The following is a 25,363-nucleotide window of genomic DNA, read 5'->3' as shown; positions in this document are numbered from 1 at the left end:
ATTCTATGATTAATCCTGTGGGACAAATAGCGTTTAAGTTCAATTCATATGTCCAATCTTTTACACCTTTGACAAAGACTGGGGCTTGGATTGGATCCAGCCATTCCCAGTCTCCTCTCTTAAAAGGAATTTTAGAAGTCTAGGGGCCCTGCAGGAGTTTGAGGATCCATGGTGGCTGTTTCATGTAATATCTGCACCTCATGTATTGGGAGGAGTTTCTCCAATAAAGAAATAAAGCTTTTGCCTGAAACTCCCTTTGTGCCCATGACAGGATCCCTTGTGAGTGTCTGAGACATCCCGGCTCTTTAGCAGCCTGGGGAATCCTGGGATGTCACCATGGAATGGCTGTGACTGCCTCTGACCACAGGGCTCTTTACTATCCCCAGAAAGCCCTGGGAGGTCTCCATGGAGCCCCTGTCTGTGCCTGTGACATTCCAGCTCTGGAACAGCCTGGAGACTCTGGAGACTCCTGGAAGGATCCCAAGGAACCTCTCTGAGGGCCTGTGACAAATCTGATCCTTAGCAGGCAAACATCACCAGGACCCTGTTGCTATGGTCAGTATCCATGGCAACCATTACCAGGGCCCTGTTGCTATGGTCAGTTTCCATGGCAGCTCCATGGAGACCCCATGCCAGGGGTGGTTGCCATGGACACCAGCTCAGGCCTGCAGACACAGCCCGTTGCCATGGCAATCACTGGCAGCCCCATCCCCAGGCTCACAGGATCCCAGAACAACAGAATTGGCTGAGCTGGGAGGGACCCATCAGGATCCTCCAGTCCAGCTGCTGGCCCTGCACAGGACACCCCAACAATGCCAGCCTGGGCCTGGCAGCGCTGTCCAAACACTGCTGGAGCTCACAGAGCCCTGGAGCTGGGACCCTTCCCTGGGGAGCCTGGGCAGGGCCCCAGCAGCCTCTGGGCATAAACCTTTTCCTGACATCCAACCTGAGCCTGCCCCGACTCAGCTGCAGCCGTTCCCTCCACTCCTGTCCCTGGGCACCAGAGGGAAGAGGTTCCCACAGCGCCAGCCAGGGACCCGCTCCCAAGGCTGTTGCCATGGCCACCAGGGCTGGGACCAGCTGGGATGCTCGGTTTCCACAGGCCGGGCTTCAGGAATGGGATTTCCCAATTTCCTGCTCCTGCTAAAAGCACGTTGCCCTTGCTGCTCTCCTGCCTCCTGTGGAAAGAACAAAAGGCAAAGATCCCAGGCTGGGATAAGAACAATTTATTGGGAACAGCAATGAGATAAGGAACAAATGGACCAGAAACAATATTTTTAACAGAAGGGATAAATAAAACTGTTCACAGGGAAAATTAAAACACAACTGACTGGATCTGCGTGTCTCTCGCCAGTGTTAATCCGCTCATGTAGGAGGAAATTTGAGCTGATCTGAAACCTCTTCCCACACAGGGGACACTTTTAGGGCCTCTCCCCAGTGTGGATGCCCTTGTGCCTGATGAGTTTGGAGTTGCACTTGAGGCCCTTCCCACACTCAGGGCAGCGGAAGGGCCTCTCCTCGGTGTGAATCCGGTGGTGCCTGAGGAGATCGGAGCTGATCTGAAACCTCTTCTGACACCGAGGACACTCGTAGAGCCTCTCCCCTGTGTGGATGCCTTTGTGTATGACAAGGGCAGAGGTGGAGCTGAAGCCCTTCCCACACTCCCCACACTCATAGGCCCATTCCCCCGTGTGGATCATCTGGTGGCTGATCAGGGTGCTGCTCTGCCTGAAGCTCTTCCCACACTCCCAGAATTTGTGGGGCTTCTCCCCATCATGAAGCTGCTGCCTGGCCATCAGCTCTGAGCTCTGGCTGAAGCTTTGTCCACCTTCCTGGCACAGGGTGGGTCTTTCCTCCTCAGAGCACACTGGGCTGGGTTTGGAGCCTCTCCTCCTGCAGGATCTCTGGGGATTTTCCTCCCCATTTGATTCCTGTGCCATGGAGCCTCTCAAAACAGCCTCTTCCACGAGACTCTGCCTTGGGGATTTGTCCTCCCTGGTCTCCATCCTCAGCTCCTTGAATGGTGGAGAAAGGACAAGGAGAGGATGGGATTTGCATCTGTGCCACAGGGGAGGGGATGGAGATCCCCCCAGTGCATCCCTGGCAGGACGGTGTTGGCACCAGGTTTGTCCTGCAGCCGAGGGCCATGCTGGGCTGGGAGATGGAGCAGGTGACAGGGGGGAAGGGGCACTGACTTCCTCCTCACCTGCCTGGGTGTTCCGGGGCATTGTGTCAGTTTGAACAGAGGTTTTTGCTAAGGAAGGCAGGAGACTCCCTTGAAATGGAAAATGTAAATCTCTTTCCTTGGAATTTAATTTTCAAAATAAGGGGCTGTCAAGAAAAATTTATGGGAATAGGAATAACAGTTCTTCAGTAGGAAAATTAAAAATACAAATTTAATAGTACTAAAAAAGTACTCACAGAATAAGAATACAACCTGACACACTGTGGGTCAGAGTGTTGGTGGCACTCCTGTTTAATTGTGGCTGCAGTGCTCCTGGAGTGACAGAGGTGGTTTTGTTGGAGCAGTGATCCTGTAGAAGGGTGGAGTTTTCCTCTGAACATCCACTGGTGGTGTCAATCAGCCTGGTCTTCCTCTGGGATCCAGTGGAGCTGAACGCTGCTCTTCTGGGAATCCTGTGGGAGAAGGCTGACTCTGTTGTTCACATTCTCAGATTATATCCAGGTAGGAATGCTTGGCTCCTCCCTCTGGGAGGAGCTTCTCACAATGGGAAGATGTCATTTTTGTCAGTGACACTCAATAGCCCATTAACAGAAGATATCTCCCTGGAGGGAGGATTCCTTGTGGAAGAGATAAAGTAAACTGCTTAATTAACAGATGATAATTGCCCCACCTTTAACAGATGGTAATTGAATACACAGCCAGCTAAACCTGAGACACCGGTCCAGCCTTGGAAAGCAGGATTTGGTACCAAGACATGTTAGGGAATGCAACCCTGACTGAAGGCAGAGATAGAATCTCCAGAGCCTGCAGCCAGAAATGGAGAGTTGTGTGATAATAATTTCAATATCTTCCCTTTTGGAATTATTTACTAATGATTATTTGCTTTGCCTATCTAATACTTTTGAAAATTTTTGCAAATTTGCATTATCTTAATTAGCCTGTGTCTTGAGTTAGTGTCTGTGTGTTTGGTGCTAGTGAAATAGGGCCCCATCCTGCCTAAGTGTTACCTGGAAAGACAAAATTCCTCACTCCAAATGCCCCCCCCTTCCTCCTTGTCCGCCCCCTAATTATACACAGATGATGATGTCCTATGGTCTGAGGTAGCCCTGGGGTCAGCTGGGGTCCCCTGTCCTGGCTGTGTCCCCTCCCAACCTCCCCGACACCCTCAGCCCCTCGCCAGTGTGGCCAAACAAGGGGCAGGACAGGCCTTGGCTCAGTGCGAGCTCAGCAAGAACAAAACCATCTCTGTGTGCTCAGCCCTGGGCTCAGAACCTGGCCCCGGCATTTCCTCTGCTCCCACCCCAGACCCCCCTTTCCCACCCCTCTGCCCCACGGCCGCTGTAGCACCAGCTGAAAATAGAACCAATTCCATGTCAATTCCAAGTTTCATTGGTTCCTGCACAGCTCCAGCTCAGCTGCTGGCAGCTTTCAATAAAAGAAAAGTGCAAATTCAGCCCAATACATACATTATTAAAAGGAAGTGGAAGCTCTTAGTAGCTGTCACAAAGGTGACAGGGATGAACAGAATAATGATTCTCACATTAGAAAAAGCCCTTGAGACTTGGAATTTTGGAGTTATTCAGGAGTTTAGCTGCTTGAGCTGGGCTTCTTCTGGGACTTTCAGCAGCCTTGTGTTCCTCATCGTGGGGTGAATGAACCTTGTCAGTCTCGCTGGTATCATTTGCTCCTTTTCCTCCTGTGATTTTAACCAACTTTTCAAGGAAGGACACCAAAATATTTTCTTTACACTCCAGAACCACAATGGCCATTTTTCTCATCAGTTCTCCCATAGGTCGCTCAGAGAAAGCTGCGTCCAAGTTTCCAAGAGTTCTTCCAGACAGAACCACAGCCTCCTCAGTTGAGGGAACCATGCTGTTGTCAAAGGTACTTGGGGTCAAAGAAACCCTGAAATCACTGTGCCAAAATAATTTTGGCAGTCTGGTTAAGAAAATTGTTAGAGAGATGCCTCTGCCCCAGTTAATGTTTTAACAAGACCCAATCCATTGTGGATTTTATTGAACAGTAAACGTGAGGTAGAGAGAGAGATGGAAAGAAAGAGAAGAGGAGAGAGAGTAAGGGAGTGACAGGGACTGAGACCTCCTCTGGAGGGGGCCAAGTGTGACATTGTCCCCTGTGTGTGTGGCCTTCCTGGGGTGGGGGTTTTACACCTGAGCAAGTTTGGGTAAGGGGGGTGGTGTTCACCCCCTGAGCAGGGATTACCGCACTGTTTCAGGTTGCCATGCAACATGTAACCAAATGCATGTTTTCAATCCCCGTCTTCATTAACTGTTATAAACAGGTGGGGCAGTGTTCTTTATCTCTTCCATGACTCACCCCTGATAACACCCTCCAGGGGAGATACCTTCTGCTGATGGGCCATTGAGTGTCACTGCAGGACTGATAAAATTCCATCATCCCATTGTGGGATGCTCTGCCCAGGGGGAGGAACCAAGCATTCCTACCTGGATATAAGCTGAGGCTTTCAACACCAGGAGCAGCTTGCCTACTGGATTCCCAGAGGACAAGAGCTCCATAACCACCACTGGACCTCCAGAGGAAGACCAGACCCTTCTATGGGATCACTGCTTCGACAGAATCACGTTGATCACTCCAACAGGACTGCAGCCACCATTTAATGGGACTGCTACCACTGCCCTGACCAACAGGGTGTCAGGTTATATCCTGACTCTGTCAGTTTAAGGCAGTGTTTCTGTATCATTGCCTTGACCTTTGTTTTCTTATTAAACTGTAATTCTCGCTTAGACTCTCCCCCAGGTTTACCTTCAAACCAGTACAAAAGACAATGTACTCACCTTTTGTCTTCTTCCCAGACCAGGATTTCCTATTCCCAAACCTTGATTGGATGGAGGAGGAGACTGAGAGGAAGAGGAAGGAGCCCTGGGATACCCAGGCAGGTGAGGAGGAAGTCAGTGCCCCTTTCCCCCTCTCTCCTGCTCCATCTCCCAGCCCAGCACGGCCCCTGGCTGCAGGCCAACCCAGCTGCCAACCTCATCCTGTCGGGGATGCACTGGTGGGATCTCCTTCCCCTTCCCTCTGGCACAGAGGCAAATTCCATCCTCTCCTTGTTGTTCCTGCCCCAGAGAAGGAGCTGAGAATGGAGACCATGGAGGAAGAATCTCCATGGTATAACCTCATGGAAAAGGCCATTTTGAGTGACTCCACAGTGCAGAATTCCAATGGGGAGGAAAATCCGCAGAGATCCTGCAGGAGGAGGGGCTCCAAACCCAGCCCAGTGTGCTCTGAGGAGGAAAGACCCACCCTGTGCCAGGAAGGTGGACAAAGCTTCAGCCAGAGCTCAGATCTGGTGGCCAGGCAGCAGCTTCATGATGGGGAGAAGCCCCACAAATTCTGGGAGTGTGGGAAGAGCTTCAGGCAGAGCAGCACCCTGATCAGCCACCAGATGATCCACACGGGGGAATGGGCCTATGAGTGTGGGGAGTGTGGGAAGGGCTTCAGCTCCACCTCTGCCCTTGTCATACACAAAGGCATCCACACAGGGGAGAGGCTCTACGAGTGTCCTCGGTGTCAGAAGAGGTTTCAGATCAGCTCCGATCTCCTCAGGCACCACCGGATTCACACCAAGGAGAGGCCCTTCCGCTGCCCTGACTGCAGAAAGGGCTTCAAGCACAACCTCAAACTCATCAGGCACCGGCGCATCCACACTGGGAAGAGGGAGTGGCCCTACGAGTGTCCCCAGTGTGGGAAGAGGTTTCACCCCAGTTCCAGTCTCCTCCAGCACCAGCAGATTCACACTGATGAGAGGCCCTTCCACTGCCCTGACTGTGGAAAGGGCTTCAAGCACAACTTCACCCTCATCACCCACCAGCGCATCCACACTTGGGAGAGGCCGTACGAGTGTTCTCAGTGTGGGACAAGCTTCACCCAGAGCTCTGACTTGACCACACACCAATGGAGGCACCTGTAAGGGAAGCTCTGCCAATGCGCCAATGCAGGAGGATTTTTGTGCACTGCCCCAGCTTCATCCATAATTGGAGGATCCATGTTGGGAAGAGCCTTGGTGACCCATGTTCCCCATGATCCATGCTAGGAAGACACCTGTCCCTTTTCCTGCTCCTGTCAATGACATGATGTGGTATGGAAGAACATGAGGGTGTGGCAATGGCCCTGTCATTGCATTCACTCCCACCTCAGGTCATTGGCAGGGACAGGAAAGGGACACTTTCCAGACAGAAGGAAATACATAGGCAGGCAGATCCAGTCAGTTGTGTTTTAGTTTTCCCTGCAAACAGTTTTATTTATCCCTTCTGTTAAAAATATTGTTTCTGGTCCATTTGTTCCTTATCTCATTGCTGTTCCCAATAAATTGTTCTTATCCCAGCCTGGGATCTTTGCCTTTTGTTCTTTCCACAGGAGGCAGGAGAGCAGCAAGGGCTTCGTGCTTTTAGCAGGAGCAGGAAATTGGGAATCCCATTCCTGAAGCCCGGCCCGTGGAAACCGAGCATCCCAGCTGGTCCCAGCCCTGGTGGCCATGGCAACAGCCTTGGGAGCGGGTCCCTGGCTGGCGCTGTGGGAACCTCTTCCCTCTGGTGCCCAGGGACAGGAGTGGAGGGAACGGCTGCAGCTGAGTCGGGGCAGGCTCAGGTTGGATGTCAGGAAAAGGTTTATGCCCAGAGGCTGCTGGGGCCCTGCCCAGGCTCCCCAGGGAAGGGTCCCAGCTCCAGGGCTCTCTGAGCTCCAGCAGTGTTTGGACAGTGCTGCCAGGCCAAGGCTGTGTCATGGTTTGAGCCTGGCACAGAGCCAGTGCCCCCCATGAAAATGCCCTCACCCTGGTGTCTGCTGTGAGATGTGACCAGGAATAAGCAAAACAGGCTTTAGCTTAAACATAAAGAACACTTTATTACCTAAACTACAGGGAAATAGGGAAAGACCATAAGGAAAAGAAAAAAAATTGAAAACCTTACAAAAACCACTTTCCTCCTCCCCACTACCTGACTTTCCCAATCCAATACATTCTCCCAAAACACCCAACTGCCCAGCCTGGCACCACACTTTAGTATACTCAAACTTCAGTTCATGAAGAGGAAAGGAGTCCTTCTTGTTCCATAGGCTTCCCCTGGAAACACACTGAAACCTCGTGTGCTTCCCTGTCACTTCGGCACCGCCCGGAAAAAAAAGTCCTTTTGCCGCTTGTGACATCTTCCTTCCATGTCCAGTGCTCTCACCACTGACGCATGGACCAGAGCTGCTTTTAGGGTTGTCTTTCAAGGATGCTTTGTCTCACTCCAAAAAGGCACAGTCTCTGCTTTGGGACATCTGTCCCCCCCATATTTTTCCAACCCCCTGGGGCCGGGGGGTCCTCACGATGAACCCTCCTGGTTCTGAGCCACTGCTTCCCCCTAAGTGCAGTCTGTGTCACAGGAACAACTGAGTCCATGGCCACAAGAAAAGTCCAGCCAAAAGGCCACTCCAAATCATCTCTCCCCATTCAATCATCTCCACGTTCTTCGGGCCAGGTCCTTGTCTCATCTCATCTCTTATCTCCCTTCTTATTCAGCTTCGAGGAGGATTAGCATTTTTGCAAGGCCTCAATCATGAAAGAAAGGGGTTAAAACTTTCAGTCTGCGGCACTCCCACACACGCTGCCCACACGCTGCCGCTCCGGCCGGGCACTCTTCCCCCCCCTTCTCCTCCTGGGCCAGCTGCTATCACATTCGGTGTCGCCGGCTCTCTCTCTCTCTCTCCCTCCTGGGGGGGGGGGGGGGGGGGATGGCTGCCCGAGGGCTGACTCCCTGGGGTCTTCCACCCTTCCATCCTCGAGGCCTCCTCACCTCCCATCTCTGTCCAGGCCCAGGGCCTACCACGTGGCTGCCCCTCCCCCGCCCAGCAGCAGCGACTGGACGGGGGAGAGATCTGACCTCTTCGCCGCGACGTCCCAAGAGAGCCTCCCAGGGCCAAAGCCCTGCTTTTAACCCCTGTGTATTCTTGGAGGTGTGTCCAAACCCCACTGGCTACACCAGGTGTCAGTATGAAACTCAGAACATCCATTGGTTTGACCACAGCATCCCAGAATTCCCACTCCTTCCTGGTCAAACCACCACAGGCTGGCATTGTTGGGGTGTCCTGTGCAGGGCCAGCAGTTGGATTGGAGGATCCTGATGGGCCCATCCCAACTCAGCCAATTCTGTGGTTCTGGGATCCTGTGAGCCTGGGGATGGGAGGCTTCAAAAGGTTGCCATAGCAATGGGCTGTGGCTGCAGGCCTGAGCTGGTGTCCATGGCAACCGCCCCTGGCATGGGGTCTCCTCGGAGTTGCCGAGGGACTGACCATAGCAACAGGGGGCTGGTACTGGTTTCCATGGAAACTGCCTATAGCAACAGGGTCCTGGTGATGGTTGCCATGGAATCTGACCATAGCAACAGGGGGCTGGTGATCGTTGCCATGGAAATTGACTGTAGAAACTTGGTCCTGGTGATGGTTGCCTGCTAAGGATCAGATTTGTCACAGGCCCTCAGAGAGGTTCCATAGGGACTTTCCAGGAGTCTCCAGGCTGTTCCAGAGCTGGAGTGTCACAGGCAGAGACAGGGGCTCCATGGACACCTCACAGGGCTTTCTGGCGATGTTAAAGAGCCCTGTGGTCAGAGGCAGTCACAGCCATTCCATGGTGACATCCCAGGGGGACCTTGGGCTGCAATGGCACCGATCTGTCACAGGCACTCACGGGGGCTCCACAGTGACATCCCAGGAGTCACCAGGCTGCCAAAGAGCCGGGATCTCCCAAACACTCACAGGGGTTTCTGTCATGGGGAAAGCTGGAGCTTCAGGCAACATTTATTAGAGAAGCTCCTCTTGGGTCACGAGGTGCAGAAAGGATTCCCAGTAGCCGCCATAGATCCCCAAATGTCACCGTTGAGTCAGAGATGACACAGGCTCAGATCAGAAGGCTACGGGCTAAATGCCACCTAATTTTTCAAGTCTCTTCTTTTGTATCGTGCTTTGCTACAGGTGGACCTCTCTGGTCATTTAATCAACACATTTCACATGATTGGCCAATTAAGACAACACCCTTCAGTAAACAACTTCATGGAAAAAAAGCCAACTTATTACAAACATCGTCAGGCTACCAGTTATTAATGTTTGTTTTATTTTGGGCCCTTCTGGGAGCTGCCCGGATGAAATAAAACACTCGTGTAGCAGTTCTGTGCCAGGTAAAAAGAGATGCACAGGACTTCTTTGGTCTTCACCTTCTTGTTTGTTGTTATCGTATCCAAAGTTTTGCATGCTGTCTACACCAGGCTCATCTTGCTGGAAAAGCACCGCAAAATGGCTCTAAAATGTACGGTTTCAAGGTCTCTTAAAGTTGTCTCATCCAATTAACTCTTAAAACATACATTATTTCTACTTATCTACACATAATTCATCCCTTGATTGTCCACATAACCTCTACACTGTGCTTTCCTTCACTAATCTGCCACCCTCTGCCACCAACACTGAAGAAAATGGAATAGATGAAGAAGAAGAAGAAGAGAGGGACTACACACAAATTCCTCCATCTTGCTTCCTATCTACACCATACTAAAAATTCCAAAACCTACATTTCTTACCCAAGGGACAAAGTAGACTACCCTCTAATTTATTTCACACTTTGGTAAATTCTAATCTATCTCAAAGTCCTGGAAGTCCTCTCCATGGGCATAGGTTAAAGGCAGTGTTTCTCTGGGGGTCAGGATCCCTCAGAGCAGGCAGAGAAATATTCCCTGTGCCCTGGATTACCACACATTTAACCTAAAATCCCTTATCCCCTAACATGTGAAATTACCCAAAAATGTTCCAGGTAAGTAGGATTAGATGGAGAAGAAATAAAGAACAACAGAAAGACAGAAGATAGATAGAAAGACATGCACATAGGTACCAACTGCTTGGGTTCCATCATCGCTAACAGAGGAACCCCAGGAGAAGGCAGGATGCAGGCCCTGGGCTGGCCTCGTGCCTCAGCTTTTAACCCCCTGGGCCTTCATGGGCCTGCCCCTAGGGTGGAACTGCCATTTGCTTGTCCAATCAGAATCAGGGTAGCACCAGCTGCTAGTGTGTGATTGATTAATTGATTAACAGCTGGGCTAATCAGAGCTGGGTTAACATCGCCCCCGCTGTGTGATTGACAGCTCTGCCAGGCCAGGGCTGGGGGCGGGGCTCTGTCCCACCACAAACCAAGGCCTGACCAGGCCCTGCCGCACATGGGCATTCTGAGCATCCCAAGGTGTCTCGAGACACCAATCTCATCCAGCCTCTGACAGCAACCACGGTAACACTACAGAACCTCATGGAACCATTGATCAGTTGTGACAATGGAGAACCAAGGAAACGATGGTGAGACTGTGGAATCCAGGAATCATGGAATCAAGGAGACCATTGTGCAAATCATGGGCCCTATGCAAGCAAGGATCAATGATCAAACTGTGGTTTGATTGTGATTGATTTAAAACAGAAAGAAGGAGGCATTGTTTCACAGTGGAGCTGCGTGGGGCCAGTGGACCCCTGTGATTCTGTTGGAGCTCATGAAACCAAGAAACCATTGTAACATTGCCAGACCTCATGGAATCAAGGAGACCATTGTGACAGTCTTAGGACCCATGAAGTCATGGAACAGGTCTGCCGTTTGGACTCCCGGGGGCTGTCTGACAGGTCCCACATGTCAAGGGCCACTTCCCATCTGACCATGACGCACTGGGGCTCTGTGCTTTTATTCCTATGGGAAAGAACTGTCTTTCTTGTCTAGGCACCTATGGTCAAAATCAGGATTCTGCATCTAAAATTCTCTCTATCCAAGGGTTACTCCCAGACAAAATCTGCCCATACGAGTCAAGTCTGGCTAGACTTGGCCTCTGGTGACTGCCTCTCATCTGTCTCTGCACCACTGGGGCTCAGTTGTTCCCTTCCTTTGGACAGCATTGTGACACTGTGGAGGATTGTGGAACCAACGGACCATGGTGACACTGCAGGCCCTTGTGGAACCTGTTACACTGTAGGAACTTGTGGAACGAAGGGGAACATTGAGACACTGCAGAGTACCATGGATCCCAGGGGCCACTGTGACACTGTGCAACCTCACAGAACCAAGGACATCATTGTGGCTCTGTTGGGCCATATGGTTCCAAAAGGCCAGTGTGAAGCAGCAGGGCTTTGTGGAACCAAGAGGCCATTGCTGCATTTCAGGGCCACATGGAGCCAAAGGGACGTTGTGATCCTGCAGGGCACGATGGATCCATGGAGAGCATAGCAAGGCCCCATGGAATCATGGAGAGTACTGTGACACTGTGGGGCCCCATGGAACCAAAGCGCCATTGTGATCGTGCAGGGGCTCATGGAAGCACGAGAGCCATTGTGACAATATGGGAAGTTGTGGAAACAAGGGGATCATTGTTGCACTACTGGGCCTCAATGGAACCAAGGGGCCATGGTGACTCAGTGGGGCTTCATGGAACCCAAAGGCCATTAGGACACTGTGGGGCCTTGTGGAACCATGGAGACTGTTAAGATCCTTAAGAATTTGTGTAATCAAGGGGCCATTATGACACTAGAGGTCATCATGGAAGCAAGAGAACCATTGTGACATTGCAAGGCCTCATGGAAGCAAGGAGCTGCTGTGGCACTGCAGGGCCCTGCGGAAGCAAGGGAACATGAAATAGGTGTGGCTGCCTTGGCCTCCCAGGGGTCACATGACAGGTCTGGCTGACCTTGGAATGTGGAAAGCTGCTCCCATCTGCCCCTGAAACACCGGGGCCCTGGGCTTTCCTTTGTATGGAAAAGAACTGTCCCTTTTTTCCCAGGCATCCATGGCCAATATTAGGATTCCACCTCCAAATTTCTGTGTATCCAAGGATTGCTCCCAGAGAAAAGCTGCCATAACAGACAGGTGTGGCTGGTCTTTGACTCCTGAGTGCTAGCACTCACCTATTTTCCAAACACTGGAAAGGGCTTTATGCTTTTCTTTTTATGGAGGAAAACCATCCCTCTTCTGTAGACACAAATGCCTGAAATTAGGACACTTCATTCATAATTTCAAATATCCAAGTTTTTATAAGTAAAAGTTAAATTATATTAAATTAGAGTATAGTTCAATTATATTGTATTATTACGTTATATTAATTGTATTATGTTAAGAGTGGGGGGTTATTAGAATGTTCTAAGAGAAGGGTCCTGCGTTTGGTGGAAGGGCGGTCTGGCGGGACAAGGTGAGGTTGAAGAGGGATTGGATGGAAGATCTGACCAATCATTCGAAGCCCTGCAGAAATGATTGGTCCAGAATGAATGGTGTTAAAGACCAATGGGAAGCCTGGAAATGGACCAATCACCATGCGGATTCAACATGGACCAATCCTAGACTCCAAGGGGGCTATAAATGGGGGGAGTAAAGTTAGGTCAAGGTTCTTGTTTCTGAAAACTTGCTTTCTGGGGGAGCCCAGTGCACTTGGGGGTAGTGCACTGTTCTGGTTTTGGGTCGCTGTGTGAGTGCTCGGGCTTATCCTAGGTACTCCGTTCCTTGTAGCTCTTTTAATAAATGAGAACCTCTTTCTCCAGAGAAAGTTTGGCCTCGTTCAGTTCATAACACAAGGGTTGCTCCAAGAAAACTTGCCAGGACAGAATGATCAGGCTTGCCTTAACCTCTGGTGGTTGCTGCTCATCGGCCCCTGAAACATGGGGCCTCTGTGGTTTCCTTCCTATTGAGATCAATGTGACACTTGGGAGCCTTGTGAAATGAAGTGGCCATTGTGGCACTGCAGAGCACCATGTGACACTGTGACACAAGGGACCAATGTGACACTGCAGACCCTCGTGGAACCAAGGACATCATTGTGGCTCTGTTGGGCTGCATGGTCCCAAGGGGCCAGTGTGAATCAGCGGTGTGGGAGTTAGCCCAGCTGTCACTCAGAGTCAGCCAGATTTTACCCTGAAAGAACTGAGTGTGAGTTCAAACCCTGAGAAAAATTTGTTTTACTTAGGGTGCATTTGAGAGGTCCTTCATAAGTCTTTAGAGTTATTATACTAAGTTGTCCAAGTTCTGCTTCCTTACTGGTTACTTGTTGCCCCTCTGTGCTTATTGTTCTAGAGTTTTCTACCCCTAAGTGTACATGTTGTTGCTTCCCTGTTGTTTTGGGTCTTTAGATCCTGCCCCTCATACTGTTCTTGATTTCTCCATGTTTATTGTTTTTCACCCTATTATTAAAGTTCCTTTTAAAAAACTCCATTGATCCTGCTCCTTTTCATTTTTGCCACCCTCGCCCTGAAGTCAGGGAACCAGAGAGGTTTGTCGCAGCCACCCTCATTGAGACATTTGGCGCCCAAACAGGGACCATGACATTCAGGGCTCTCTGTGTCAGTCACATTAGCTGGGGTTAGCTGATGGATAGGCCAGTGCTCTCCAGGATTTTAGATTGTGCCGGGCCTGGCAGATTCATCATTGCTTCAAGGGACCTTGCCCAGGACTGGCAGGGACAACGACAGTTTCACCTGCATAGGATTGCAGGTTGGTTTGGGGAAATGCAAGACATTTATTGCCCATTTTGCCACTGTGTTCTTACAATATGCACCCAAGTCCCATAATTGATTTGGGATGTTCCGGTGGCTCTTCCCCATAAGGTACTGTCCTGGGTTGACTATATGATGCTTTTATCCCCAGTCGTCTCATTCTGTTTATGTTGAATAATAAGTTTTGCACTTTTAAGAATGTTCCAGAGAGTGAAGGGGGGGAGAGAAGAAGCGCGCAGTTTGTTTTCAGACACTGTACTCCACTCCCCCACATTCCTGCTCCTGACTGTGTTGTCTGCAGACAGACAGCGGGACAGAGCTCTTCTTTTGTGTTTTAGTTAGTGTTAGCTAGCTGAGGCAAAGAAGTTCCCTGGACTGTGACTTTTTTCTTTTCTTTGGTCCTCTTGAAAGCTGCTCTGGCCTGAACACCCAGGAGAGCATTGGTAGCTCACATCTCTGGCCCACCGGGCCGGGCCTGGCCTGCGACAATTCCAGCACCGGAGGGACTGATCAGAGACTGAGTGAGCTGCAACCCAGGGACGGGGTTTTCTCAGTTTGTTATCTCTTTTAGAGTGGCAAGGGGTCTCATTGTTTGATATTGTTTTGGTTTTATTCTTTAGTAAACAGTTTTTTTCCACCTTTCTCCAAGGAGGTATTTTTTCCTCCCGGACCAGTTGGGGGGAGGGGCCGACTGGATCTGCTTTTCCCACTGGAGATCCTTTGGGGGATTCTTCCCCAAATTTGCTCTAAACCTGGACAAATACATGAATTGGTGCCCAGCACGCGGCTGGAAAAGGTGGAAAAAAGCTCTATTAATTGTGTGTTTGTTGTTGTTAAAGCAGTTAGTAGCCATGCTGCTTGAACCCCTGATGTCTCTGGTTGTGAAAGCCTTCGTGTGGCTCTGGGCTCTAGACCTTGTTGAGGTTTCAATACCTTTCTGGTCACTAGGATTATTGTCCATAACATGTAATTTTTACGGTAGAGGGGTACGGATTGGAATAGCTGTTGTGCTGGCCTCTGTGATAATGATTTATAAAGCGTTTACAAAGATACTGGCATCTGTTTACGATATGTATGGTTTGTGGTTTCTTCATCCTACCCTGCATCCCAGTTTCAGTAGTACATTTTGGGAATTTATTAGCAATTACACTCAGTCTGTTAGAGGAGGAGCTGAGAATAAGACTTTCCAGCCTTCCCTTTCCTTCTTCTCCTTTGGATCGGTTATGTCACTTTTTGAGAATGTTCAGTTTCCCCTGAATGTTAAAGAGACCATCTTTCTGGTATTTAATCTGGTAAGCTTCCTCTATATGGTCTGCAGCTTCTCTAGAATGAGGGCTGAGATATCCAGAGGAGCTGGTGAGACCCCTGACCCAGAAGCAGATGCAGGTGTGAAAAATCCTGAGTGGTGTGGGCAATGGGAAAATGTAGGCCAAACCCTGAAGGAATTTTCTGATCCTGTAGACTGGGATTTTCCATGGGAACAAATTCCGAACCCAGCTGAGGTGGGGAAATACCTAAAAGAGAAGTGCCATGATGATTCTAAAGAGAAAAGGCTAATTTCAATAAGCTGGGCCCTGGCTCATGCTTATCGCACTTTGTTAGTGTAGGGCAGCAGAGAGAGGCAGGGGGGCAGGGAGATAAATCAGCTATCCCAGTCACTCAAGCTGTAGCCAACAGCCCAGGCTCGAAGCCAGCAGCCAGACCAGACAGTGAGCCTAAGCCAGCATCTAAACCCATGGCTGTTGCTACCAGCACTAGAAGTAGGAAATGCACAGAAAAAACTAATCGACCAGTGGATGATGATGATGATGGTGATACGGAAGAAGGAACCTCGATGCCTCCTGACATAAAATCAGGAGTCAAAGCAGCACGTGCAAGATCAGACGCAAATATTGAGTCCTTTTCCCTGAAGGACCTTTGTGGCCTACGGAAGGATTACACCCGATGACCTGATGAATCCATAATTAGTTGGCTGATCCGTCTCTGGGATGCTGCAGGCGAGGCTACAGTTCTGGATGGCACTGAAGTGCGGCATTTGGGATCCCTGTCACAGGATCCTGTCATCGACCAAGGAATGATGAGGGTGGCTAATCCACACAGCCTCTGGGCACAGGTCTTGGACAGTGTTGCACAAAGATACCTGTGTGCAGATGGTCTTTATATGCAACCAACTCAGTGGAAGACCATAGAGCAAGGGATCCAACGCCTGAGAGAAATGGCAGTGGCAGAGATTATCTTCTCAGATGATGTGACAACCAAGAATCCAGACTTGGTACCATGCACATCTGTGATGTGGAGAAAACTTGTACGACTTGGGCCACGAGAATATGCTTCTGCTTTAGCAATAATGAAGCAGGATGATGGTGAGGAGACTATGCTGGATATGGCAAGGAAGCTCTCAGCATATGCAGACGCTGTGCATGGCCCAACACATGCCAGAATCACAGCAGTGGAAACATGTCTGCAAAAATTAGAAGACAAGATAGAGGAGAATCATGAGAAGCTCAGAGAGGAGATTAAAGAAGACCTTCTCTAAATCTCGGCAGTACGGATCAGAGGTTCCGGTATCCAAGGCAGACGTTTCCCAGATGGAGAGAGAAGGTACACCCCACGAGCTGAGCTGTGGTTCTACCTGAGTGATTGTGGGGAAAACATGAGAAGTTGGGATAGGAAACCTACCGCTGTTCTGGCACAATAGGTGAGTGAACTGAAGGAAGCCACCAGAAGGAAAGCAGCTCCAGCTGCCCGTAGCCGAACTGCCAGGTATGATGATGAAAACATGTCCACTCTCCTTGAAGGAACATCCAAGACATATGCCCAGGGAAAGAAGGATAACCAGGCTTAGAGGGGCCCTGCCTCTAGCCAGGTAGGGGCTAGGGAAAATCGTGTTTTCTGGTCTGTGTGGATTTGTTGGCCTGGCACATTGGAACCACAAGAGTACAAAGCTTTGGTTGATACTGGTGCGCAATGTACATTAATTCCATCGAGACAGGTGGGGACAGAGTCTGTTTCTGTTGCTGGTGTGACAGGGGGATCCCAGGATTTCACTTTGGTGGAAGCTGATGTGAGCCTGACTGGGAATGTGTGGAAGAAACACCCTATTGTGACTGGCCCAGAGGGCCCATGTATTTTGGGCATAGCCATGTATTTTGGGCATAGACTACCTTTGAAGTAGGTATTTCAAAGACCCAAAAGGACTCAGATGGGCATTTGGAATAGCTGCTGTAGAGACAGAGGGCATCGAGCAATTGAACACCTTGCCTGGGTTGTCTGAGAATCCATCTGTAGTAGGATGCCTGATGGGAGAAGAGCAACGAGTGCCAATTGCCACTTCCATAGTGCATCGACGGCAGTATAGGACCACTCGAGATGCTGTGATCCCCATCCATAAGATGATCTGAGAGCTGGAGAGCCAAGGGGTGGTCAGCAAGACCCACGCACCCTTCAACAGCTCCATCTGGCCTGTGTGAAAATCTGAAGGAGAATGGAGATTGACTGTGGACTACTGTACATTGAATGAAGTGACTCCACCACTGAGTGCTGCCGTGCCGGACATGTTAGAGCTCCAGTATGAGCTGGAGTCCAAGGCAGCAAGGTGGTACGCCACTATAGACATTGCCAATGCATTTTTCTCCATTCCTCTGGCAGCAGAATGCAGGCCTCAGTTTGCTTTCACATGGAGGGGAGTGCAGTACACCTGGAACCAACTGCCCCAGGGGTGGAAGCACAGCCCCACCATCTGCCATGGACTGATCCAGACTGCACTAGAAAGGGGTGAGGCTCCAGAACATCTGCAGTATATTGATGACATCATTGTGTGGGGGAACACAGCTGCAGATATGTTTGAGAAAGGAAGGAAAATCATCCAAATCCTCCTTGGAGCTGCTTTCACCATTAAAAAGAGCAAAGTAAAGGGACTAACTCTTGAGATTCAGTTCCTAGGAGTGAGAGTGGCAAGATGGACGGCATCAGATTCCTACAGATGTCATCAACATGACCACAGCAATGTCTCCAGCAACCAATAAGGAGACACTTAGCTTTCCTAGGCGCCATAGGCTTTTGGAGGATGCACATTCCTGAGTACAATCAGATCATGAGCCCTCTTTACCTGGTCACCCGGAAGAAGAATAATTTCCAGTGGGACCCTGAGCAGCAACAAGCTTTTGCCCAGAATAAGCAGGAGATTTCTCATGCGGTTGCCCTTGGCCAGGTCATGATGGGTCCAGATATGAAGAACATATCTGGACCCGTCTGGGAACCATGGCTTGTCCTGGAGCCTTTGGCAGAAGGTGCCTAGGGAGACTCAAGGCTGAGGACTGGGATTTTGGAGTTGAAGCTACAGAGGGTCTGAAGCCAACTATACTCCAACAGAGAAAGAAATCTTGGCTGCTTTTGAAGGAGTCCAAGCCACCTCAGAGGTGATTGGTACAGAAGCACAACTCCTCCTGGCACCCTGACGACCGGTGCTGGAGTGGATGTTCAGAGGCAAGGTTCCTCCACTCACCATGCCACCAGTGCCACATGGAGCAAGCAGATTGCTGTTATCGCTCAGCGCGCCCGTATAGGTAACAGAATCACCCCAGGATTTTGGAGGAAATTACAAATTTGCCCAAAGGTGAAGAACAAGAACCAGTTACCCAGTCTGAAAAAGCTCATCCCTATAACCAACTACCACCAGAGGAAACACACTACGCTGTTTTCACTGATGGTTCCTGTCGCATTGTAGGGATGAACCAGAAGTGGAAAGCAGCCACACGACAGGTTGCACAAGCTACTGAAGGAGAAGGTGAATCAAGTCAACTTGCTGAACTCAAAGCTGTTCAACTGGCCGTGGACATTGCAGAAAGAGAGAAGTGGCCAAAGCTCTACCTCTACACTGATTCTTGGATGGTAGCCAATGCTCTATGGGGATGGCTGGAGAGGTTGAAAGAGGCAAACTGGGAGCACAGAGGAAAACCAGTTTGGGCTGCTGAAGAGTGGAAAGACATTGCTACCAGGGTAGGGAGGCTACCTGTGAAAGTCCACCATGTAGATGCTCATATTCCCAAGAGTAGGGCCAATGAAGAGCACCAAAACAATGAGCAGGTAGACCAGGCTGCAAAGATAGGGGTGTCCAAGATAGACCTAGATTGCGAACACAAAGGAGAGTTATTCCTAGCTCGAGGGGCCCATGGTGCCTTAGGCCATCAGGGCAGAGATGCCACCTAGAAGTGGGCACGAGACCGAGGGGTGGATTTAACCACGGACAGTATTTCTTAGGTTATCCATGACTGTGAGACGTGTGCTGCCATCAAGCAGGCCAAGCAAGTGAAGCCCTATGGTACAGTGGGCGGTGGTCCAAGTACAAGTATGGGGAGGCCTGGCAGATTGACTACATCACACTGCCCCAGACACGCCAGGGGAAGCGCTATGTGCTGACCATGGTGGAAGCCACCACTGGATGATTGGAGACCTACCTTGTTCCTCATGCCACTTCCCAGAACACCATCCTGGGCCTGGAAAAGCAGGTCGTTTGGATGCATGGTACCCATAAGAGAATTGAATGAGACAACGGGACTCATTTCAAGAGCAGCCTTATCAACACCTGGGCCAGGAAGCATGGTATTGAATGGATTTACCATATCCCTTATCATGCACTAGCTGCTGGGAATGTTGAACGGCGCTATGGGCTGCTCAAGACTGAAGCCATTTTGGGGGGATGCTTTTAGAAATTGGGAAATGAGCTTAGCAAAGGCCACTTGGATTGTCAACACCCAAGGGTTCATCAATTGAGCTGGTCCTGCCCAGTCTGAACCCTTGCACACAGTGGATGGAGACAAAGTCTCTGTTGTACACATGAAAGGTATTTTAGGAAAGACTGTTTGGATTAATCCCACCTCAGGCAAAGACAACCCATCCGTGGGATTGTTTTTGCTCAAGGACCTGGTTACACTTGGTGGGTAATGCAGAAAGATGGAGAAAGCTGTTGTGTACCACAGGGAAACATAATCTTAAGTGAGAACTTTGTGTAAGGTTTCATTGTGATGCAGAGGGAAATAGAATAAGGCATGGACAATGTTCTAGACTGACAGGTAAATATGTGTGTTATATTCCCATCTGTTAGAGGTGGGCCAGTTTTCATCTGTTAATTGGGCAGTTTTTCTTCATCTCTTGCAGAAACCAATCCTTCCTCTGGGGAGACATCTGCTGTTAGTGGGCTATTGAATGTCACTGCGTGACTGATCAAAATTGCATCATCCCATTCTGAGATGCTCTACCCAGAGGGCGGAGCCAAGCGTTCCTAACTGGATATAATCTGAGATTTTGGGACACCAGAACAGCCTTTCCACTGGATTCCTAGAGGAGCAGCAGCCTTTTCCACTGGATTCCCAGAGGACCAGCTGCCTTTTCCATTGGATTCCCAGAGGAAGACCAGGCTCATCTACACCACTACTGGATCTTCAGAGGAAGATTATGTCCTTCTACAGGATCCCTGCTTCAAGAGAACCACACCTGTCTGCAGGAAGACTGCAGGAGGACTGCAGCCACTGTTTTAATTGGACTGCTACCAACACGATGACCTACCAGGTGTCAAGTTTTATTCCGACTCTGTCAGTGTTGTTTTGTATTACTGCATTGCTTATTTTATTTTTATATTCTTCCCTAATAAAGAACTGCTATTCCTGCTCCCATATCTGTGCCTGAGAGCCCCCTTAATTTCAAAATTATAACAATTCAGAGGGAGGGGGTTTACATTTTCCATTTTGGGGCGGCACCTGCCTTCCTTAGTAGACACCTGTCTTTTAAAAACAAGACAAGGGGAAAGGTTCAAAACCTCAGTTATAATGCAAATAAAGTTTGAAGGAGCAAATAAAAATAGGAATTGGGGATGTTCTATTAGTTCCAGAAGCAGGGTGAAATTTATTAGGATGGGATTTACAGGCGCAATTTGACATTGGCATGCTCCCAGAAAAAGGGAAAATGGTACTTTAACTTCTCCAATTAAGGGAAGAAGATGAGGACAAAATTCATGAGATGGTGTGGGCAAAACCAAAAAACCGAGGTAAATTAAACATGAAACTATAGTAATAAAAATAGTTAATGAAAACCATCCAGTTTGGGTACAACAATACCCACACTCCCTGGAAGGGAGACAAGGACTGCAGCTGATGATCCAGGACCTACTTGAGGACAGGACCTTAGAACCATGTATGTGCCCCCATAATACACCCATATTACCAGTAAAGAAGTCAGATGGGATTTACAGGCTTGTCCAAGATTTGAGAGAAGTGAACAAAAGAACAGTGAATCGGTACCAGGTGGTGCCTAACCCCTATATAGTACTAGTATAGTACTATAACCCCTATATATATAGTACTATATAACCCCTATATATATATAGTACAATAGTACTATAACCCCTATATATATACTAGTATAGTATATAGTACCCCCCAGCACACCAGTGGTTTAGTGTGATAGACCTAAAAGATGCTTTTTGGGCATGCCCACTGGCATAGGAAAGTGGGATATATTTACCTTTGAATGGGAAGACCCCGATTCTGGGAGGAAGCATCAGCTTCGGTGGACTAGGTTACCCCAACGGTTTTCCAAATCCCCAAAGCCCTTTGGTCAAGCCTTAGAAGAACACAACTCTTCTCCATCAAACCTGAGATAAAGCTCATCCAATATGTAAATTATATGCTTCTCTCAGGACAGGAAGAAAAATAAGTTTTTCTTCCATAGTGTTGTCAAATTTTCTGGGAAACCAAGGACTTCAGGTATCAAAAGGGAAACTCCAATTTTTAGAATGGGAAGTAAAATTCCTAGGACATGTAATGTGTCAAGGAAGCTGCCGACTGCTGAACCCTGAGAGAATTAGGGGGAGAGTTTCACTCTAATGGCCAAAAGCTAAGAGAGAAATCAGAAGGTTTTTAGGCCTCTTGGGATATTGTAGGCTATGGATTGAAGGATACACACAGGCCATCCGGTTCCTATATGAAAAGTTAGTTGAAGAAGAGATTAGGTGGGAAAAAGACAATAAACAAAAGTTTGAAGCTTTAAAGCAAGAATTAGTCAGTGCACTGGCATTGAGTCTTCTTGCCTTAGACAAACCCTTCTATCTGTTTGCAGATATAGAAAAAGTAGTACCATATGAAGTGTTAGCCCAGAACTGGGGAAGATCCAGGAAACCAGTGGCCTATTTGTCAAAACTCCTAGACCTCATCAGCCGGGGTGGCGAACCTATATTCAGGCTGTGGCAGCAACTGCCATACTCATAGAGCAAAGAAAAAAATTAACCTTTGAGGGAGAATTGAAAGTATATACTCCTCACTCAGTTGGAAGTATCCTAAGTCAAAATGCTGAGAAATGGCTCACTGATTCCTGACTGCCTAAGTATGAAGCCATCTCAAAAGACAATGGTTTAGAGCAAATCATGAGTAACCAACTAAACCCTGCCCAGTTCTTGTATGGAAAGCCAGGTGATGAACTAATACATAATTCCCTAGAGGTTATACACTATCAAACTAAAGTAAGAGAGGACCTAACAGATCAATCATTCCAAGGCTGAAGACGATTGTACATCAATGGATCTTCATGGGTAATAAAGGGGCACAGGGTATCAGGGCACACTATAATGCACGAAGGATTGGTAGCCATAGAAAAGAGAAAGTTGCCTTCCAACAGGTCAGCCTAAGCATGGGAGTTCTATGCCCTAAAGTGAGCTCTGGAAATATTAGCACAGAAAAGGGGAACAATAGATACAGACTGAAAATATGCTTTTGGCATAGAGCATATCTTTGGAAAATTTTGGGAAGAGAGGGGGCTAATAAATTCAAAGGGAAAGAGACTGATTAAAGTGTTAGAAACCTTACAATTACCAGAGGAAGTAGCAGTGGTATATGTTGAAGGACATAAAAAGGGACCGACTCAGGAGGCGTGAGGGAACAATTTAGCTGATTTAGAAGCTTAAAATGCAACTGAATTAGAGACAGAAAAACTAATAATAGCATAAACAGACATGAGAGAAATGCAAAAAATCCCTGTGTTCAGTGGGACCGAAGAGGAAGAACTCCTTAAAATAGGAGCGAGCCAAGAAAGATAATGAAAGGAAGTGGAGATTAGCAGATGGGAGGCAAATGTTGAATAAACACCTTGCCAAGAAAATGCTAGAAGGCATACATGGAACAACACAGTGGGGTACACAAGTGCTAAGTGACCAGTTTCGAAGGGATTGGGGTTACATTGGAATTTTCAGAATAGCTAAGCAAGTAATTGAACAGCGTATGATATGTCAACAAGTGAATAAGAAAATCATGAGGAAAACACCCAGAGGAAGGCAAGAACTAGCCTTAAGGCCCTTCCAAAACATCCAAGTAGACTTTACTGAGCTTCTCCAGGTACAACGGTGGAAGTTTTTGCCAGTGATAGTAGATCATTTGACTCATTGGATAGAGGTGGTACCCAATGTGAAAGCCAGTGCCAATGCTGTGAGTAAAACACTTCTGGAACCAATTATTCCCCAATATGGGATGGTAAATAGGATTGATTCAGACCGGGGAACTCATTTCACATCAAAGATATGAAAATCAAGACCCTTCGGTTGTATTTTGATAAGGTCTTAATAAGGTCTAAAAACCATTTAAATTTTTGAAAGTGAAAATGATTTCTCACATGGGGTTAGGGAATGTCAGGAAAGGTTGTCCACACTGGGTCAGCTCCAAGGTACAACTTGTCTGACCTAGCCAGACATCCTTAGGAATGGCCCTACATCAATATCAAGCACAGAATGCTGCAATCACCTCTTCTCAAAAGAGAACAGTAATAAAACACAGCCTTTAAAATAGGATTACACATTACTTAGAAGCTCATTGAAATATTTCTCCATAACAGTAAAAGGAAAACTTCCGGATGAACAGGACAAGACCAGAGGGAAATCAAGGCAGAGCCATGGTTTTTCAGGACTTGCTTGATCCTAATGACCCTATGGTGCATTTGGAGCTGAGCCCTTGAACATCAGGGCCTGAGAGGAGATTGCAAAAACCTTTCCTAGAGTCAAAATCAGAAGAAAACCTCAAAGAGTGTCAAAGCATGAATGGCTCCCACTGAGGTCCATCCCAGCACAGGCTCCTCATGGACTCCTGGAAGAGAGAATTGGAGGCCAGGATTGCAGAAAAAAACTTCTCAGAGATTCAGTGTAGAAAGGAAAATCCAAAGTACCTTAAAAACCTTGAGTACCTCAAAGCATTAATGAGTCCCACTGAGTGTCAATACAAAGCTCTCAAGGGACTTGTTAAAGCAGATCATTGGGGCCATGATTGTAAAAAGTTCTAACGGAGTCTGTATCAAAAGTGAATCAGCAAGTACCTTAAAATAACTGAAGTACCTTGAAGCATTAATGAGTCCCACTGAGTGTTGCTAGTGACAAAGCCTCTCCAGGGACTAATTAAAGAAGATAATTGGAGGCCATGATTGCACAAGCCTCTCAGAGACTCCAAGGCAAAGGCCAAACCAAAAGTCCTCTGAAAAACCTGCAGTCCCTGCAGGGAGCATTCAGGAGCCCCCAGAGCCATTCCTGAGCAAGGCTCCCCAGGGACTCCTTCCAGCAGATCCTTGAGGCCACTGGGATGTGGGCTAGGGGGGGATGCTAAGGGCAGGACAAGGGGCTGACAGTGCCCAGCCTGGCTGGGGCTGTGCCAGGAGGCCCCAGTGCCTCAGGACAAGGTGTCTCCTCCCGGCCCTTGGTGGCACAGACCATGCTGTGGCCCAGGGCACCAAGACTTGGCTTCTCTTTGTCTCCGCCTGTCATCACTGCTTGCATTTCTCTGCTCTGCCTGGGGCCTAAGGACACTTTCTCAGTTGTGTCCCTCAGTGGGACCCGTTAAAAGTCCAAGCAACTTTGGAGTTAGATTCTGACTTGGAGTTCTGGAGAGGTTTCCTCAGCTCCATTTCAAGGAATGATGTTCAGAGCCTGAGCACAAAGCCCCAGAGGCTCATTAAAGTCCTTGTGCTGTGTCTGTGCTGCTGAGCTGGGCTGGGCTCCTGGCACAGAGGCAGCTCCTGGTAACCAAGCAAAGGTTCAAAAGCACATTTCTCTTGATGAGCAGCTGTTCTCTCAGCCCAGCAGGGCTTGGGCACTGCCTGCAGCCACCCTGGGCACAGCACAGAGGCACAGAGAGCTTCAATCAGTCAGGGCTGAGAGGGTGCTGAGAAGTGCCTGGGGCAGAATCACTGCCAGCCCTTGGCACAGGAAGCTCTGGCTGCAGGACAATGCAGCTGCAGCTCCTGGAATGATCTCCTAAAGCTGGAACATCCCAATGCCTACAGACTCTGTGAGTACATTCTCCGATTCTCTCTTGTGCAGAGCATCCAGGGGTGCCCAGGGCTGTCGTGCAGAGCAGGGTCCTGCAGCCCAGGGTGCTGTGCTGGGGCAGGGACTCTGCTGCCTGCCAGGGACAGCTCTCAGCCAGCCCTGGCAGCTGGTCCCAGCACTGGGGGTTGAGGTCTGGGCGAGAGGAGACAGATGGTAAGGTTTGGAAATGTTCTCCTTGTGTGGTGAGGATGCTGTGTTGTTCAGGACTGCTGCCAGCATGGCATTTAACTAAATAACTTTTCCAAGTACATTATACAGGGAGCACAGCAAGTCAAGGGCTGCATACAAGGGAAAATTCTGCTTTTTTTTATGTACTACTC

At 48.9% G+C, this 25,363-nt stretch overlaps 1 protein-coding gene across 1 annotated transcript in view; it reads left to right on the top strand.

Annotated features, from left to right (window-relative positions):
• The first annotated feature begins 5,309 nt into the window (after positions 1 to 5,309).
• The window catches only part of LOC102071274 (uncharacterized), a 242,938-nt gene continuing 222,884 nt past the window's right edge, over positions 5,310 to 25,363 (top strand). The window contains exons 1-2 of the mRNA XM_074544179.1: positions 5,310 to 5,369; positions 5,475 to 6,072. Coding sequence (XP_074400280.1) covers positions 5,310 to 5,369; positions 5,475 to 6,072 — 658 coding nt within the window. The remainder of the gene's footprint in view (positions 5,370 to 5,474; positions 6,073 to 25,363) is intronic.

Source organism: Zonotrichia albicollis, chromosome 7 (genome assembly GCF_047830755.1).
Source record: "Zonotrichia albicollis isolate bZonAlb1 chromosome 7, bZonAlb1.hap1, whole genome shotgun sequence".
Classification (NCBI taxonomy): domain Eukaryota; kingdom Metazoa; phylum Chordata; class Aves; order Passeriformes; family Passerellidae; genus Zonotrichia; species Zonotrichia albicollis.
The sequence above is the reverse complement of the archived record's forward strand: the minus strand, read 5'-3'. Positions and strand labels throughout refer to the sequence as shown.